The 19,592-nt window shown below is 41.5% G+C and overlaps 1 protein-coding gene across 1 annotated transcript in view; it reads left to right on the top strand.

Annotated features, from left to right (window-relative positions):
- Positions 1-19,592, top strand: part of PRDM10 (PR/SET domain 10) — a 44,269-nt gene that overhangs the window by 17,256 nt on the left and 7,421 nt on the right. Inside the window, exons 7-17 of the mRNA XM_075036675.1 lie at positions 342-545; positions 2,582-2,654; positions 3,309-3,426; positions 4,400-4,529; positions 6,670-6,897; positions 12,299-12,646; positions 14,457-14,612; positions 15,653-15,832; positions 16,619-16,729; positions 17,845-18,045; positions 18,644-18,856. Coding sequence (XP_074892776.1) covers positions 342-545; positions 2,582-2,654; positions 3,309-3,426; positions 4,400-4,529; positions 6,670-6,897; positions 12,299-12,646; positions 14,457-14,612; positions 15,653-15,832; positions 16,619-16,729; positions 17,845-18,045; positions 18,644-18,856 — 1,962 coding nt within the window. The remainder of the gene's footprint in view (positions 1-341; positions 546-2,581; positions 2,655-3,308; positions 3,427-4,399; positions 4,530-6,669; positions 6,898-12,298; positions 12,647-14,456; positions 14,613-15,652; positions 15,833-16,618; positions 16,730-17,844; positions 18,046-18,643; positions 18,857-19,592) is intronic.

Below are 19,592 nucleotides of genomic sequence, written 5' to 3'. Positions count from 1 at the left end.
CTTCTTGTGCCTCATAGCCACATGTAAAGTACTGTGCCTGGCCCTTTTAATGAATGCTTCTTGCTCTAGAAAGCCATGGAAGGGTCCATTGTGTCTCCCTAGTTAAATGTCTACCTGTTTTTAAGTATTTTTTGAAGTGCTGCCTGTTTCTGGCTCCTTGTTAGCAAAGAGAGGAAAGTTAGCTATGCCTTCGTTGCTTTTCCTAATGTAAAAGTTGCATGGGCACAGTAGTTTGTTTGTTTGGGGTTTTTGTTTTGGTTTGTTTGGTTTTTTAGAAGCTCAAATTCTTTTGAACCTGCTGCCAGGCAGTTACAGTCACATGTAATTGGATTTTGCTACAGGTTTCTCTTGATAAGGGTGACAGAAAAGACAGAGATTTGCAAGAGGACCTGTGGTTTGAACTTTCTAGCGAGGCTCTTTGTAACTGGATGATGTTTGTGCGTCCTGCTCAAAACCATCTGGAGCAGAACCTGGTAGCGTATCAGTACGGCCACCATATTTATTACACAACCATTAAAAACGTGGAGCCCAAGCAGGAACTCAAGGTATGGCATTGCTCATGTTTTGTGACTCTCTTTTCTGCTGATGAAATCAAATCTTAGAGTTGCTACCTAATAAATGCATGTCCGAGTGCCAGAAATGATTGCTGTAAATAGCTTTAGGGCTTTTTTCCCTGATAAAGCACGTGATGGCCTGAATCAAATGTCACTGAAGTCAGTAAGTAGTTAGCCACCAACTTAGGGATTTTAAATGAGCTTTGGCTCAGGTATAAAATGAGGAAGTTTCAAATAAAAGTATGTAAATGATTTGTCTGTCACTGTCATGCTTTACACTGCATATATTTTGCTGATGCAATCTAATTTTTATTGCAGCAGTCTTATTCTTTTTAGTTCTGGATGCCCTTTCCAGTTAGTCCTGTGTGCCCTTGACTTGTTTTCTGGTGCCTTAAGCAAATATGGTCTCTCACTTTACCTGGCTTTCCTGGAACTTTTGAAACTTTGCATGTGGAAAATGATAAAGGATATTGTGACTTCCCTGTGAGTTACTTTTTGTTCCCTTTAAAAATGTATTGATTACTTTGAGCTCAAAGCAGCGTGGCTGGCTGTGAGATGGCCTTTGTTTTTAATATCTTTTGGGGAATTAGGGGTAACCAAAAAACTTTGATACCAGGAAATTTTTCTTCTTCAAATCTCTTCTTGCACGTAAATTTCATCAATTAAAAAAAAAAAACCAAACAACCAAAACCAGTTTTAAACACACTTAGCTGAACCAGGGCAAAAGCCTGCTTATACACTTGTTGCTGATTTTTAAGGGTAGGATTCTTTTTGGTTTCTCTGAAATCAGTCCTTAATTTGTTTAAGCTGAATCACTAGAATCCATGTTAATCCATTTTAAGTGTATCCGAACATAATTTCCTCAACAGTTTTTAAATCAATTTGTAATCAGACTTTAATTAAATCTGTACAGACCTGCTTGTAGAAGCACCATTTTTCTTGCTTTATGTGTTAGTAGTGTCTTTTGGGGTAAAAGTGGTTCGATAATTGAAAGCAAATGACCTAGGCTCTGTAATGTGTTTTCCTCCCCAAGTGGATTTAAGGCATTCATATAAATTTTGTCCAAAGATTGAAGTATGAGGATCAGTCAGTTAAAGCTGAGAACTTCTGTATTGCATGACAGGTTAGTAGGGTAGGACCTCCAGGCTTTCTTCTTTGTCCAGCTAGTGAGATTCCTGCAAAGTAACATGCACCTGCTAGTGAGCCTTTGAAAGAGTTAGAAATGCCACTCACCACTGCTGTGAAAATGCCTGCGGCCCACTACAAGTTTCAACTTGTCCAGTTTTTTCATGCTGAAAATCTGTCTGTGCCTTCTTTAAGAAATCTCTTCTGGAATTGAACCTTTTTAATCAATCAGTAAGATAAAATGAGAAATGATGCAAGAATTCTCGGCTAAATGTGAGCACCTGATTTTAGGCTCTAATAAACGTTGTCTTTCTGCCTTCTGTGGTTCCCTCTGCTGAAGGCTTCCTAAATTCCTTGTATAACGAAAGTGGGTCCACCATGCTGCAGCCTGACAGATTGTTGTTTTGGGAAGCAGGACCGTACTGCTTTGATCCTTCAGAAGTTCAGAAACATTTTTAAATGAGTGTCTGTGGACAGTGCTGCCTATTCTCTATTAGAGAGCAGGAAAGAAAGGGGAAATCCCCCGAGTTAACAACTTTTCCATTCCTCTTGATACAACAAGTAACAGTACTCTGCTGATATCCATCCTTTACAATCTTACAGTCGGGTCTGAAGAGATTAATCTTACTTCCTTTAGAGCTACTGGTAGCCGTGTGTAAGACTAACATTCATATTAGGAGGCTATACCTTAAATGGATATGCTTTCTGAGCAAAGCTCTCTTTTATTCCTCAGTGGGAGCATATTGATCTCAACAGTCTCTATTATTGAGGATGAAAGGAGCAATAAGAGTTAGTGGTTGAGGCAAGTGAAGTAAATGTATTGCTTAAAAACCATTTTCAAATGAATTCCCTTTAGTTCTGGTTCCATCTTAGTGGTCTGTTATCTTGTATTCCTTCTGCAGGTGTGGTATGCTGCCTCTTACGCAGAGTTTGTGAACCAGAAGATCCACGACATATCTGAGGAGGAAAGGAAGGGTAACTTAGGCTCTTCTGCTCTCAATTTTTTTGCAGTGTGGTGGCTGGGTGTTGTACTACTTAGTTTCAAGTATATGGCCTGTATTGTGCTCCCAAATTTCCGCTAGGTTAAGAAAAGTTAAACCAGATCTGGACTGTATTATTGGGACTTATTTCTACTAACTCATCTCCTGCTAATATTACAATAATTTAGCCTTTTGCCTCATTTTCTGGGAAGCATTAAGTTGCTGCTGGAAAGAGGTATGTTTCTGTACTTGATGTCTCATGTTGAGTGTGTTAGAAACCAACGTGCTACTGCTTTAGATTGAGAAATTTCTCTTGACCTCCCCTAACTTATGCCAGAGGCACAATCCTGTAGGTGCTCTTCCATACAAGGGTAAATTTCAAAATCTTCCTGAATTTTAAGCAGTGTTTATAGTCCATGTGAACTGTCCCCAGCGACCTTTTTGTCTTTCTGTGATGAGCTGTAGTCATGCCACAGTGCAGAGGGGATAAAAGCAAAGCTAAATAGAGCAGTGCTGAGTATTCTGCAGTCTGTCTAACCTTCAGGGGAGAAATATGGCCCACAGAGGACAGAAAGGCTTGGGAAAAAAAATGAGGCATTTAATTGGTGGTGACTGAAATGCGGTTATTGACATTTCCAATTGAACATAGTTCTCAGAGAGCAAGAGAAGAACTGGCCATGTTATGAGTGCAATCGTCGTTTCATGAGCTCAGAGCAACTCCAGCAGCACCTCAACTCTCACGATGAGAAGCTGGACTTCTTCAGCAGGTACTGAAAGCTTTAGCTTTGTCTGGATATCACTATGGTGCTTCCCCAAACTTGCAGAAAGGAGGGTCTTTGCCCTACAGATCTTACTGACCAACTTGGGTCTCAGCACCAGAAGGTAATAATATGGCATCAGGAAACAGATTGGTGTAAGAGACTTTGCGAAAGAAGTAGCTTGAGGGAAATAAATACCCCATTGAAACTGGTGAGATTTTTTTGGTTTGCTTTTGTTTTTTTGCCAATGACTTAAAAAACTGCAGTATTTCACTACCACAATATTGAAATACTGGTGCTTCTCAGATGTATGTAGATATAGAGCTTGGAGAACAAGACTTCTAGTGCTTTGGCTCCTCGTTGGGCTGTCAAGATAGTTTATGCTGACCTATTAAAAGCTGAATCTACAAACATCCATCAGAGAGCAGAAAACATTGGTGCCTTCTTTTTCCTGAAACTTAGCAAGTGGCTGCATTTTGGGGGTTTTGGGGGGTTGGTTGTTTTTGTTTTTTTTTTGACACAGAAAATTGTTCCCTTCAGTTTACTGCCTGACATCAATGGCTAAGTGCCTTTTTTAGGGGGGATGTTATGGCTTCAGGTTTTAAACTGGTTTCCTTGTGCACTTTTTCCATCTAGCTGAAAATGCTTTCCAGCGCACCATACACTGGGCTGTTGGAAGTATAAGAGTTGCCATGGCAGAGGACTTGCTAGGAGCCAGTAGTCTTCTCAGTCCCACAATTACTGAAATAAATTTTAATGTGTCCTGGACTTTGGTTTCTCATAAAGCACAAAATAAATAGATACCAGCCAGTACCCTATTTTTCTGCTGCCAGAATTTCTTCAGGTTTTATTATTTACTGCAGACCATTGTTACTGAGTTGAATGGGTGGATAGTGATGCTGAGAAAGAATGCATAAAACCAGTGGAGATTCCAAATCCATCTTTTTTTTGTCTCTAACCTGGAGCACTATGTATTCTGCAGAGCCAGAGGCCGAGGTCGTGGGCGAGGAAAGAGGAGGTTTGGACCAGGCAGACGGCCGGGGCGCCCTCCCAAATTCATGCGTATGGAAGTAACCAGTGAAAATGGCGAAAAGTGTGAAGAAGGGACGCAGGTATATTTTTTTTGTGGATGGAGAGGAGGAAAAAAAATAATCACATGGGATGTAAACTCTTGACTAAAAGAATTCGGGGCATCAGTGCAAACTGAGGGTGTGCTTTGGACTTATACCCAAGTAATTCTTGGTGTTCTAGCTGTGATTCTCTGCCAGGGGAGCATGCTACTTTCCTTCTATAAAAACTGTAAGATCACTTGCATTTCTACAGCAACTTTAATCCCAAAGCACTTAGCAGTGAGATAGGTTATTGCGGCAGTTTAGCAGCATCACAAAAGTAATTTAGACAGTAAAACTGTAATGGGAATTTAGGTTCATATTCGTCCTTTCTGGAACGTGAGGTCAGAGTCTGCTTTTATAACTGTTGCTGGTAGAATTAAATCAGTTTGAGCTATGATTCTTTATGATGTTTTAATATTAACAAAAGGGCTTCATGTAGGCACGCTTATAGCAGAATGTTCTTTTGCTTGTGGCTGTTGGTTATATTCTGTAGGGACCTAATATGATGCTTTTAAGTAAAATGCTAAATTCTCTTTGCTGACCGTGCTTAGGTTACCACCAAGTCCTTTTATGAAAGGTGTCAGAAGGGATCAGTGGCTCTGTTTTATGACTTAGCTGAAAGCTGATATCTTGAGTGGTAATTCTCCTCTGGCATCTCACTGGATCATGGTTCAGTGCTGACTCAGGGGGAGGAATGTATACATTGCCTATGAATGCCTGCTGCTTGTTTTCTGAGCACGTAGAATGGCCCTAAATGTTGCCTTAAGTGTAGACAGTAGCGAGATCACCCTCTTTGCAAGCTGACATGATGCAAGCCAGCTCCATTTAGACAAGTAAGCATAATGCTGTTCCCAAACTCTTAGCTCTGGAGAGACAGGGCTTACTGGGCGCAGTCCCATGCTAATGTATCTGAATGGCCTCTGGACTGGAGGTGGCTCACATCCTGCCAGCTTGGAGCATGGCCCAGAGCTAGCTCACGTGCGTCTATACAGTCGAACAGGGCCATGGTTATGTCCCAAGCCGTTGGAGGTCTGCCCGCCTCACTAATGACTAGGCAGAAGTTCATCTGCCTGAGAACTTGAGACTCAGGATGCTGTGAGCACAGTTTAGTGTCGGCAAGTGTGGAAACTTGCCACCTAGACCAGGACTGGACATTTGGCTGGTATATTGCTTTACTAAGTGTCTCTATCTGGTAAGCATTCACGGTTTATAACAGCTGCACTCCTTCTGGCACCTCCCTGTTTTTTTTCTCCCACACCTGCTTTTACGCTTTGACAGTACCAGCCTTGAGCTGATATACTTTTGGCACTCTGTTTCCTAGCTTGTGCTTTTAAGTTTCCTGAGTTGCATTAAGTGATGTCGAGTAAGGTTCTATATTTTTTCTCTTGTAATATGAGAGGATTCCATCCCAGAGGAGTTATTGGAATTTATGTGGAAAGAATGTAGATTTTTGGCATATGCTTCCTGCTCCCAACACTCTCCCTGTTCTTTTATCCTAATGCAAAAAAGGAGGAAAACAGCTTTGTGTGATAAATGTAAGTCATCTATGCAGCTGGGTGGATGAGAGTGTGCAGAGCTTGGAAACTGGAGAGCAAAACACACAGTGCACAGTATAATCATCTCATTTGTCATTCTCCAGTTCAGCACTCTAGCTAGTTTGTTAGAAAGGAGAAGACGCTGCATAACAATGCATGATAATGCTTCAAAGTGACAACAATTTCAATGAGATGGAAATTCTCTGCTTTCCCTGGTCTGTGCTACTCAATTTGGTCATAAAATTTCTCACAGGTCAGCCTACATCATCTTAGGTTAAAGCGGTAATAGTTGAGTGCAGAAGAACTTGCTTGGCTATTAACAGCTGGGTCATTTTGATTGTCTGTGTCCAATCAGACAATATGATGGCCGAGAGAGTTGCCTCCCTGCAGCACTTCTTCCCTGGCGCTCTGAATGTTGTTGCTGTAGGTGGAGGTGATCTGCTGAGAGTATCAATGGAACACAGTAGGAAAGAGTTAGTGTAGACACATTTTGTTTATAGCTTGTGATTAAATATGTAGAAATCTTGTTGTCTGCTGAGTATTATCAAAGCATTTTTCAGTGGGTGGGGGGAAATAATCACTGGTTGTATGATTTGCGATTTCAGGACTTGCTGCATTTTTCCAGCAAGGGGCAGTTTGATGAGGCCGGACAAGCCACACTGAATGGGTTGGAGCAGCAGGAACAGACTCCAGTGCCATCAGAGACGCAGTCGGCACTGGAGCAGCAGTCAGAAAACCACCCGCTACAAATCCAGCCGCAGCACGATGAGAGCACGGTGCCTACGCAGAGCACCATGACAGCAGATGACATGAGGCGAGCGAAGCGTATCAGGGTAAGCAAAGAGGACGGTGGATCATGTCTTCTCTCACCCAGAGAACGCTGGGCCTGCCTGCCAGGACCAGCTGGTCTCTTCCACTGTCATATCCATTTCTGAATCCTGAATAAAGCATCTCATTCCTAGCGATTTTCTTTGCACTGAGGGGAGGACAAATCTCATGTAAAGAACTAGTATCTCACGAGATGCTAGTGAGAACTGGTCACCAATTGGAGCGGATTCAATTCCAGCACAGTAATTCTTTCATAGAAACCCAGTCCATCCAAGCTGGCAAGCAGGAGTGCTTCAAACAGCCAGCTGAATCATGGTACCGTGGCACAGACTAATGACTTGTTCGCAGCACCATCTGTGTCTCTGAGAACTCTTTTCTTGCAAATAGTTGCCAAAGAGGAACCATGATCTCAGTTTAGATCCACTTAGTTGGTGATGATGATGATATTTAGTGATAAAATCCTTTCTTGGGGTAGAAAAACCTGCCTGTCTTTGTGAGATTAAAATCTGTGCTAAGAGCTTTGCGTACCGACAGCAAACACTTTGAGCCTGAGCTTTGTGTCAACTGGGTGAGCTGTTTTTTCTCTACTATGTGTGGGAGGGAAATGATTCAAGCAAATAATCCTTCAAGCCGTGTAACTGTGAGATTGGTTTATTTAGCCTAGAATCTTTTTCTTTTTCTTCCATGTGTAAAATTTTGATTACAGAAAGGAACAGCTGCAATCAGGGTAAGACTTCATTTTTAGGGGATGAGAAAGGATTAGAAAAGAGTTGACTAACTGTTCCGTATAGGAAGATGTCGAACCAAATTTTGCTTTCAGTTTATAGCAATATATATATGCAAGACCAGTGGTGGTGTTACCCCATAAAGGCAGCGGTGTATCTTGAAGGAAGAATTTGGCTCAGGCACATTAAGACTGCAGAATTCTCAACCATACAAAATGCTTGTGTTCTCTGAATGACAAGTTTCTACCAGTAATTTGATTTTTGTATGTTAAAAGCTTGAGGGATTTTTACTGAATGTATTGAGTGATGGATAACAAAGACAGATGCTGAGTTTTTGACAATAAAGAGTGTGGGTATTTACTGCTTGTGATATGCCACAACTTCCTCAGTAGAAAGTTGAGGCCTGGGTGTAATGGGAAGAGAAGGTGTTGCCTGTTTCCCTGAACTTTTGAACCCAAGATAGGAACTTAACATCTTCTTAAACAGTAAATGTGGGAAGAAAGGGACAGAAATCCTGTTACTACTTTGTCTTGTGGCTTAGCTTTTGTTCCCTGGAAGTTCATCACAAATGGATGATGAACTAAGAGGAGTGCAGTGGTGGTTTAGTCCTTGGTGACATGTTTGTCTCTCCAAATCTCCCTAACTTCCCATACATCTGGCAGCTCATGTTTGGCAGAGTTCTGGAGATGTTTCAAGATAGGGGCACTGGCAGAATGGCAGATGGATGGTTGCATAGCACCTTTTCATATTGCGTCAGACTGTGAGCAATGAGAACTTGAGATAAAAGAGTAGTACACTAGTAAGCATTACTTTTTAAGCACTGAAAAATCACAGGAAGCTCTAGCATCCTATGAGCACTCATTCAATTCAACTATTCACAGCACATTCTTACACTAACATACACTTAATATTACAAGCAAGCAAACATTTGGTTTTAAGATCTCTAGCAGTACATCATTCACTTCCAAAGAACAGGTAGAAAGCCTTGACTCCTGATTATGATCTGGAGACCTGTGTAGCTCTAGTTCTTCCTTATTACTCATGTAGGATTTAATTTTCAAAAACAATAATTCTTTGTGACTTGCTTCAACTTTTCGAAGGTTTAGAGCAGTGATGCTCCAAGAATGCTTTAATTCTAGCTGGAAGCGCTAATCTCTGGTGCCCCGGGGTTTAAGTCCCGATAGGATCAGTTCATTTTTCAGCCTTTGCTTTAGAGCCTGTGGAGTTTCCTTGGAGATCAGACCTTAATTATGACAGTCACTTCCTTAGCATTGAAAAGAGATACATGCATCCCTCAAGATACCCTCTAACAAATTAGAGGAACATTGTGGTCCGCAGCCAAAATGAGTATTTGTTTTTAATTCAGTTCTGGGCAGCGTCCAGAGTGTCTGTGGGCTGATCCCAAAAACATCTGCATTTCCAAATTGCTTTTTATTTTTTTTTTTTTACACATACAGACCTGATCCTAAAATGTCCTTTGTGTAGGTGACTGCTTTACTCTGAGGAAGCAAATGGCAGGGATAGGGATATGATTTGGAAAGCACAGTCACTTCCTTCGTGCTGAAAGGAATGCAACCGGTTGTATAACGAAGAGTACAAACAGTAAGATGAGGTTTAAAAAAAAGTCCCTACTCCTTAACTTTTTCACTCTTCTAATCCTTGCCCTGGTGTCATCCTGCTCTAAGTATTCCCTTCTGCTAAAAGCATTTCATTCTCACTGTGGCTCTGCAGTACCCATTACATCATTATTAATCAACTCTGAGAAAACATGAAAGGTCACAAAACACCTTCAAGATTATCTGTGGTTTTTATCTTTGCCCTTTAACTCCCCTTGGGCAGTTATTAACTACAGGGTAAACCTTGAAGATCTGCTTAGTGTTTCCTGAGGCAAAAACCTCAAAGGAGTTTTGCCTACGTAAAGAGTAAACTCTAGCTAGAAGAGCTGGCCCTTGTAGTGACCCGCAGAAGCGTGACTACTGCAGCAGTCAAGGCTTCTGTTTTAAAGTCCATTGCATAACATAAGTATTTTTCTCTCCCTCAATGCTGCCTGCTCAGCTGGAGCTGCAGGTAGGTTTGGTTTGTTTTTTTTGTTTCGTTGGGTTTTTGCTGTATCTAATCAAATGGTACGTAACAACATCACCTTCCGTGTTGTTTTGTCAAACTTCTGTTTAGTGTTTCCTGATTGACCCTGCATTGTAAATTGTCAGATTTGTTCTTCTTTAAGCAAGCAATGTCCAGAACAAAGTGTTATCTGAATAACAATTTGCATTCATCTAGTTCTAATTAATTGAAAATTTAAGGTGAATATTATAAGAGTAGACTTCTTGGATGAAATACTATAATATCCATCTTAAAGTTTTAGAGGATTTGTTCGCGCAATTGCAGTGGGTCAATGTTATCAGTAAATGAGACAACGCTTAGTTCTCTTTTTCTGTTTTTCTAGTTGATAGCTTATCTAATCAAAGAGCAGTAAAACATTTCACCCTTCTGTAGCCTTTGAGACAGCAATGGGCCTATGTTGATATACATGGTATAGAAGTCTGGCCTGCTATGCTATCGGTCAGATCACTGGTAAGGTACCAGTGATGAAATAGCAAAGTACACGAATAGCAGAGTTAAGAACTTGAAGTGCATCCCTACAACTATTTGTTTTATTAGCTTATCCCTGTAGTTAAGGGGAAAATTATATACTCCTGACTCCAAGCAACACGTTAATTTTTACACAACACATGTCTGCCTTTGCAGCTCATGGTGTGACGTAGAGCACATCTGTGTATTTCCCATTGTCTCCGCTCCTCCACTTGTAAAATGGAGAATAGAGATGATAATTCATGGGAGGGCTCATTTGGGGCTCCTGTATTGAACTGTTAGCTTTTTTTATAGCAAAACAGTTGCTCTCATGTTCCTTTTTTAGGAATGAAAGTATAGGTTTCCCTCTGCAGTTCAGATGGTGAAAAGGATCATTCAGGTTCACTAATTTAATCTCTAGCACAGCATTTCACAGTATTCCCAAGCTGTTTCTTCATTCCAGCAGAAGAGCTCCTAACTTTACTCAGTGTCAACTGTTGGCACACACTTAAGGGACACAGCAAATGTCAGCCCAGACATTCCCACAAGAAAAGGAGGGAGGAAACCAGAGAAATCTGTTTGCAGAAGTCTTGAACGTATCTTGTGGAGAGAAGTCTTGAACGTGTCTCATGGAGAAGTATGTAATGTTGAATGTGTGTAAGCATAGGTGCCAGCAATGTTTTAGCGCTATTTCTCTTAACTATTATGATGTAGATTCTGTGTGTAGCATCTGAAAAGAGAAGACATCAATAAATGACAGTGTATAGGTCTTATTTTGGGGAACAGTAAATATTCCTTAGACTTCTTGCAGAGAAATGGAAGTATTGCAGTGTACTCTATCAGTACAGTATGGGTGAGCGTGTGCTGTGGGATTTCATGCATGCAGAGATGTGACTGACTTCTAGCTTTGCAACTATCCAGCATAAAAGTTCTCATCCAATATTGAAATGCAGGCGCAGGGCATGCCTGCCTATTTCTACAGCAACATGTCCAGCAGCATCTGTTCCTCCAGCAGACAGTGCTGGTATCGGGACTGGGATGGGCCTATAACTTTTTGATCTGAAGGGGAAGGGGAGAAAGGGAAAAGGCAACAATCATGAAATGTAACAGAAAAGGTAGCACCCACCAAAAAAAAGCAGGGGCTGAGAAGAGAAATTGTGCACAGTAGGAGTGGAGAAAAACAGAAGAGCGGCCCAGTATATTAAATTTTAAAATGAATATTTGCACAACACGCATTATGCTTAATTCACAATATCCTTAAAGTTTCTTGCAATACCAAGAAAAGCAATTTCAAGTTTGACTGTGTATAATCAACTGCCCTTTGAATAGACAACAGAATCTACCAGAGTTCCTCTTGATTTAGCACCAGTGTGTTTGTCTTTCATCTTTCTTCTTCATTTTCAGGCTCTCACACACAATATATGCTAAATGGCAAAGACAGGCGAATTGCTCACAAGTTCTTACCTGTTGCTTGTAAACCTGCCATTCTGCCCCTGCTGTAATGTTTTGAAAATCTATTCTTTCTGATAATAACAAAAAGGTTTAGACCAGCATCTCTTGAATGTGTGTTCCACCATAAGTTTTCCCCACAATGCTAAACCACTGCTGCACATCTCTGGTGAACTTTGGTGCAGAAGCTCATTTTGTAAAGGGCTGTGGAATTTCATAAGCCTTGCTCGTGTGTGAAAGACAGGGCCCTAGCTTGTGTTTCCTTTGTATGGTGGCTGAATTTGTGACCCAAACCCCAACAGTTCGCTGGAATTGCAGCTTTTCTCAGGCCCAGGTCTGTACTTCAGAGGGGACTTAGTTTTATTTTACAGAAAAAATGCCATGCTAAAGACAAAAGTTAGCTAAATCAGCAGAAAACAAGGACTAGAGAGGAAACTCTTGCATTTTGTTCTCCTACCTCAGTGTATAACTGCAGGTATGTCCCTTAACTTTTGCCTGTCGCAGCCTTCCCTTCTGTAAAATGGAGACAGTATCTACAATGCAAAAGCAGTTTTTTTTAAGTTTAGGTTCACTGATTATCTGGTATATTTAATCTTGAAAATATTTGGATGTGAAATCCATACATAATAATAAAAGCTAGTGGTCTCTTCGATGTTTCTTTCAGAATGCAGCTCTTCAGCACCTGTTCATACGGAAATCCTTTCGCCCGTTCAAATGCCTCCAGTGTGGGAAGGCCTTCCGCGAAAAGGACAAACTGGATCAGCACTTGAGGTTTCACGGACGGGAAGGGAACTGCCCTTTGACTTGTGACATCTGCAACAAGGGCTTCATCAACAGCGGTGCTCTTGAGAGCCACATGAAGTTCCACATGGACCAGAAAACATACTCCTGCATTTTCTGTCCCGAGTCCTTTGACCGCTTGGATCTGCTTAAAGATCATGTGGCCATCCATGTCAATGATGGCTATTTCACCTGCCCTACCTGCAAAAAACGGTTTCCAGATTTTATCCAGGTGAGATGCCATCCTGATTTGAAGCATTGCCTTTGGGTCTCTTGCAAGCACTCGTTTATGAATTTTTCAGTACTGTTATCGTGTAATGCTGCATGTCAGTCCATTTGCACAAGATAAAGGGATCCATGTCAATTGGAAATTAAAAAGGAAGAGTGACCAAGCATTGCTAGATGTTGTCTTATGCCATTGCAGTGCTCTTTCCACTAAATTATTAGGTGTAGTACTTCAGTCTGGCATTAGAAGGCACTGTACTGTGGGGTGGGTGGTCCCTTACCCCTAGAAAATGCCTAAAGCAGAGGTCCCAACTACTTTTGGTCAGTACAGATCCATGGCACAAAAAGGAATTGTCTTTTGTTGTATGCAGCTTGTACTTGAATACACCTTGTCCTTTGTTGTTAAAACTCTGAACCAAAAACAATTGTGTTTTACATCTTTAATCCCTTGACTGTTTTTGTCAGGATAATTCATTTGAACACCTTGCAGAAATGCCAGAACAGATCAGGATACTCTGCTTCCTGACTTGCCCCCTGGGCTTCAGCTGGGTACTTTATTCTCTGCACACTGCTTCAGAGAGGTTGCAGTGGAGTAGTGAGTAATGTAACTACTCTGTGCAGTGTGCAGAGCCATTGGAGAAGATAGTTAATAGAATTTAAGGATGCTATTTCGATGTTCAGTAAGAAAAAAAACTTGAGACATACCATGCACATATTCATTACCCTTTATTGGGACAAAGAGGTTGATTATGTCTTGCTGAGCTGCCTGACTTAAATTGAAATGTAGAAATCCAGTTTAAGTCAAGTAATAGGAACTGATAGACTATCCAACAGGCTAAAGAGGAAAGGATGGGGAAAAGTGGTTTACTAATATAATTCTATCCCAGCAAAAACCTTTATCTTCTGTAAATGTTGAACGAGGAAAAATGTTGATGATTCAGAAATGCTGTACTGCAACCTAATTCCCCATAAACTTTCCTGTGAAACTGATCAAGTCAGAAGGAGGGCCCATGGCTTTTTTCCAGCTATTCAGCTCTATTTTGGAATTTAAAGATGTTTTTTTCATTGGGTGCTATGTGAATAATTAAGTCTAGTCACCATAGATTGCTGCCCACTTAAGTACTTCTATGTGGAACAGATAAAGATACCACGTTGCTTCGTGTATGATCAGTATTAGAAGATGATAAAGATTTAGTTAGAGATCCATTTTTTGAGTAGTGCTTGGATTTCAAATGTCAAACCTCATTAGTTACTTCATTGTGGGAGGGTGAGGAACCCCACTAGATGCTTCAAGAGCTCAAGGATAGTCCCAAAACATGCAAAAGTAGTTGGCCTTCAGGAATGGCGTGCAAATGCTTTTCTGTTGAAGGTTTTTTTTTTGCCAATTGTAATTGCAAACTCGTTCTCTCTGATTGAAAGGAATTAGTCCCTGTGTTTAGGTTTCTTTATAAATGAAGTAAAGATAACAAAAATCAGATGAATGTGTTAACTCAAGGATGATTCAGTAAAACTGGTACATCATGGACTGTTGCTGCCCATTAAGTGCTTAACTGTGCAATAGCTGATGCCTTCAAGAAACAGTCTTAAGGAAATCAAATAGTCCATCCAGAGGCATAATAAAGATGTTATGGCTTTATAGAAACTATTGCCAAGATGTCAACTGTTCTGATAAAATACTTTTTAAACCAAAGCAGATTCGAGAACTCTTAAAACCTTTTTCCTTTCTTCTTCCTTTTTGCTAAGAGTTTCCTAGGCTGTTTTACCACACACTTTTCTCTTTTGAATAAATTCCATTTTTCTATGATCTGCAATTCTAGGTCAAGAAACATGTACGCAGCTTCCATTCAGAAAAGATTTACCAGTGTACAGAATGTGACAAGGCTTTCTGCCGTCCTGACAAGCTGCGACTCCATATGTTGCGACACTCAGACCGCAAAGACTTCCTGTGCTCCACATGTGGCAAGCAGTTCAAGGTAAGATGACTCTTGACTGGGTCATTCCTGATACAGGTGGAGCACACCATTCTTTAGCCTCCTTCAAGTAGATAAGCTCATGTTCTCCCAAGGTGGAAGAAACCACCATGCGTAAACATGCTAGGCTTGCCCACAAGTTGCACGCGCTGCTTTGTGTCGTGTGTGAGCTACGACATTCATTTCTGATGTACGAGGGGCAAGATCCACCCCAGCATGCTCTGCTCTTAACAGGGTATCTCATCTATCAGATCTTATTTGTAATAATTTAATAACAGAGGAAGTTTCCATCTGCTCGTTAAGAACTGGGTCATTACACAGCCCAATTGCCAGGTGCTTGGGTTGTATTGCTTCTATCAGTTTAGTTAAGAAAACTTCTTGTTGATGTCAGTGGACTAATAATATTCCTGGGCGAGGTGCCTGTGTCTGTGGCATCCATCTTGTCAGCACATGACATCCAGATGCCTTTCCAGATCCCACCAGAACAGATGGAGCAGACTGTGAGCCAGGTAAACTGTGGTGGCAGCAGCTTGCTCCTTGTCGCTTAGTTTCTTATGGGATACTGAGGGACTGGATACTTTTGGGTGAAGAAGCATATTCTAGACAGTGTATGTCCAGAGAGGCTGGATTGCATCTGGGCAGTAGGTTCAGCACTGTTGTAAGACATGAGGTCCTCCTCAGTCAAGAGCATTATTTGATGCAAGTTTTCAGCCATACAGAGTTGAGTGCTAATATTTTAGATAAATTCAAAGAAAAGCCAGAGCAGAGGGGTTCATTCTCACAGAGGCTGCTAAATTAGCATTAGTTTGGCTCCTGCTTTTGTGGCTGAGCAACCTCAGCTTGGTTTGAAGGATAAACCTAAGCCCAAGGGATTTCTGCTGAGCTGTCCAACACTGAGCATGCAACTGTATCTCATGGCAGCACTGGAGAGGAAAAGTTGAAGAGAGATCTCTGAACACCTTACGTTGTAGTTCTTCCTTGTAACAGGTAGTCAGGCAGTAAGTGGTGCTGATGTTTTTCTTCCCGATTTGCTCTTTCCCTAGAGGAAAGACAAACTGCGAGAGCACATGCAGAGGATGCACAACCCAGAGAGGGAGGCCAAGAAAGCTGATCGAATCAGCCGCTCAAAAACATTCAAGCCTCGGATAGCTTCCACTGACTACGAAAGCTTCATGTTCAAGTGCCGACTCTGTATGATGGGTTTCCGCCGGAGGGGGATGTTGGTGAGTGTCTGTGTGTTCTAGCTTCTCTTATAACTTCTGTACTCAATTTTGATGAATAGTTAAGGAATAAAGATGGAATTCCAATGTTTGGAATACAAGGATGCCGTGAAACTGGGAGAATTTTATAGCTGACTTGAGATTATATATAATTTTTTTAACCCTGTGTGTCTTATCTCTTCAGCAAATGTGTGCCTTTGTGTATTTCATTGCCTGTGTTGCATGTCTGGTTGTCACTACTGTATTTCAATACTAAGTAATGCTGATTGATGTGTAATGTATTTAACAGAACATGAGATTAATATATTGCCTAGTTCAGCCTTACTGCCTCAGTTTTCCTGTCCTTCCTATTCTTTGTTTCTCCCCCTTCTTGAGGGGCCTCTCCTGGCCATGCTCTGTAACTGCCACTGTGTAAAGGGTGTTACGCACCAGGAGATCTTATTTGCAAATATTTCATGAGGGTTGTGACCTCTGCTAGCAAAGGCCTCCCTCGACAGAGGCCCTTTAATTACCTCGCTCGCAGCTGCAAGAGAGTTCTGGCAAGCTATTTTACCCCTTCCCATCTTACTTTGATTAGAGAAACTGTAAATGAGATCTAGTAAGACCACGTTTACATTCAGCAGCTGACTATGAATGTGAATAACCCTTGCAGCAGCAAATGCTTCCGGTGCAGCTGGCTAGCATCGTTACAGTTTTGGTTTGGCTGTTATGCGGGTCTAGGAGAAGAAGCAATTGCTTGGCTTCCAGCTGTAATATGTTCTCTTGTTCTCTGTGTTTGTTTTTCCTAAGGTGAACCATTTATCAAAGAGACACCCAGACATGAAAATAGAAGAGGTGCCAGAGCTCACGTTGCCCATCATCAAACCCAACAGAGATTACTTCTGTCAGTACTGTGATAAGGTATGTAAGGAAGTCACCCCTTGGAGGGTAGCGCAGTCCTAGACCTCTGTGCAACCAATTTGTTTCTGCATAGAAACACCTGGCAGGGTTTGTAGGTTTTTTTGAGGTGCTTGCCAGCAACATTCCTGCAGGACTGTCAAAAAAAAAAAAAAAAAAAAAAAAAAAAAATTAAGATGAAATGCACTTAGGCCAAGGCAGCTGAATGCTAATTGAAAACTGCCATTCTCCTTTTCTGCTGTCTTTGGAGTAGCAAAATTTAAATACTGTCATCCAGCAAGCAGTCACTCACCCTTATTCCTGTATCGCTTTTTGCAACCCAGGACTAAGTAACCTGTCTATAATTCCTGAACACTTATTTCTTTTGGTTTCTGTATCACTTCTAAAAGTTAGTCTCTAACGCCTTTAATTTAAAGCTGCTTACTTAGTCACATGCCAGCAATTTCCCAGTGTTCAGTAGAGCCTGAAGCTTCTTCTGTGCTGCCTTGGGGTTCGTGTTCTTATTCCCTGGCCTTTGCTTTTTACGCATGTGGGCCTTTATTTACCAGGGAGTGTATTTTGACTGTCCTTATCCTCAGCATATTCTTCCATGATGCCTCCTTCCTTTTGTTTAAAGGGAAAAAACCAGATAGTTTTAAAAAATATCACAGAATATTTGTTTGTTGAAGTGCCTAAAAAGAATTTAAAAATACGTTGATCGCTGAAGGCTATTAAAACAGTTTGATGCTTTGTGCAACAGTGGAGGCATCAACCCTCATGACAAATGAACATTGGACAAATTACAACTTTGGTGATTAGTGGCTTCTTTGACATTTGACCTTCAAGTATCAGGCAAAAAAGATTCTCCTCTCATCTTCCTGTCCTGCTTTGGTGTTTTGTTGTGGCACACATGTTCTCAGATGGCTTCTGTGTGCTACACAGGAAGGAGCTGCTTTTACAAGTTGATTAAACATGGGAAGGTGTATGTATATTTATGCATTATGTTGTAATTGTTTGGGATTTAACTAAATATACTGTCTAAAGCAACATGCAGACCTTCCAGATAAAGATAACTAGTAGCTGGTTTTTGCACAGACATAAGGATTACACCATTTTAATTCCAAATCTTAACACTGCAGGTGTACAAGAGTGCCAGTAAACGCAAAGCACACATCCTGAAGAACCATCCTGGTGCTGAGCTACCTCCAAGCATCCGGAAACTGCGCCCTGCAGGCCCAGGAGAGCCAGATCCCATGTTGAGCACCCACACTCAGCTGACAGGCACCATAGCCACTCCTCCGGTCTGCTGTCCTCACTGTTCCAAGCAGTACAGCAGTAAGGTATGGAGGTTGTCTCGTAGCCTCAGAAGACAGCACCTCTCTGGTGATGCTTTTTCACCATGGTCTCTGTCATCTGTCAGTCCACAAGCAGAGCTCTTTCATTCTGAGTCAGAGTGCTGCTTTTGTGCTGTGTGCTAACAATACGGGCGGAGCGGAACCTGCTCATTTTATGGCAAAAAGGTTCCCGAAATAGAGGGCCTGAGCTTGAAGGAAGAAATGGAAATGTTATCAGAGTGTGGTCACAAATGGAAAAACTTGGAAAATTCTCAGTAACAGTGACAAGGGAGAGGAGTAGGGAAATAAAATACAGAAAAGGTGACCTCTGGAAAAGTTCCCCAAAATATTCATCTGTGTTAGGGTAAAAAGCTTATGGGATGTGATGTTTGGGGCAATATTTCAGTATCAGACAGCTCTAATCAGCAGAAACTCGGTGATCTTTGCTTCCTTTTTGCTGGCCAGAGCATCCCGTAGTGTGAATCTTGATGCTGCCTTACTGAGGGAAACTTAAAAGCTGCAGTCCGCAGGGCTGTTTGATTTCAGTTGGCCCAAAGCAGAGTTACTGACCATCTTTCTAATGAGCTTTTGCATCTCTTTGTAGACAAAGATGGTACAACATATTCGCAAGAAGCACCCAGAGTTTGCTCAGCTCCCTAACACGATACACGCTCCGCTGGCGACAGCTGTCATCAGTTCCACTCCTGCTGTACTAACCACTGACAGCACTACCGGAGAGACTGTTGTGGTAAGGATTCCAGACATGTTAAATCAGGCCAATGGAGGGAAACAAACAGAACGGAAGCCCTCTGGTATAGTAGTCTTAGTGTTTATTTGGCAGATGTCATTTTAAAGGGTCTGTTAGGACGTTATTTGAGATCGTTTCTGTTCCTGGATCTGTGGTGTGGTTTGGCTCTGCCAGGAATTACGTATTTCTTTTTGGAGCTCTAAGGATTTGTCTTTTTTCCCCTCCTCCACTCCCTTCTTTCATTCAGACCCATGTGCTACTTATTCCACGTAATACTTTCACACATGGCTAATTAACTCAGGAATACTCATCTCATAGATTTCACTGGGACTGTTCTCCTGAGGTGCTTGCAGTTCTCGGGATCAAGAGGACATGTTTAACAATGACTGGGGACTGGGTCAAACTCTGTTCAGAGGAGACGAGATCTCTCTGTAATTCTTTGGACAGTGCAGTACTGAGTGATATCAACCTCCAGTGCCTGATCTCTCCACTGTTAATACATCAGCTGCTATGGAATTGAAAGCTGAGACTAGAAAATCAGTCTTGTGTCCTTTAGTGGTGTGGGGATGTTGCATAGCTTAAAAATCTTATTAATCACAGTTTAAAGCTTCCCATTTCAAGACTGAAACTGGATAAAAGACTGTTTGGCTTGAAAATGGGCAGATTCAATCAGGCTGCTGTTGGCTTCATAAACCTGATTAGTTAGGTGCTAAAGGTCTTTACACACTTCAGAAATACAGTTCTCAAGAAAAGTATCATTCTGGCAAGTGAGGAGGAAAAGTAGAATACATCCAAGAAGCACTTT

Source organism: Buteo buteo, chromosome 9 (genome assembly GCF_964188355.1).
Source record: "Buteo buteo chromosome 9, bButBut1.hap1.1, whole genome shotgun sequence".
NCBI lineage: Eukaryota > Metazoa > Chordata > Aves > Accipitriformes > Accipitridae > Buteo > Buteo buteo.
Note: the sequence above shows the minus strand (reverse complement) of the source record. Positions and strands in the feature narration are given on the sequence as shown.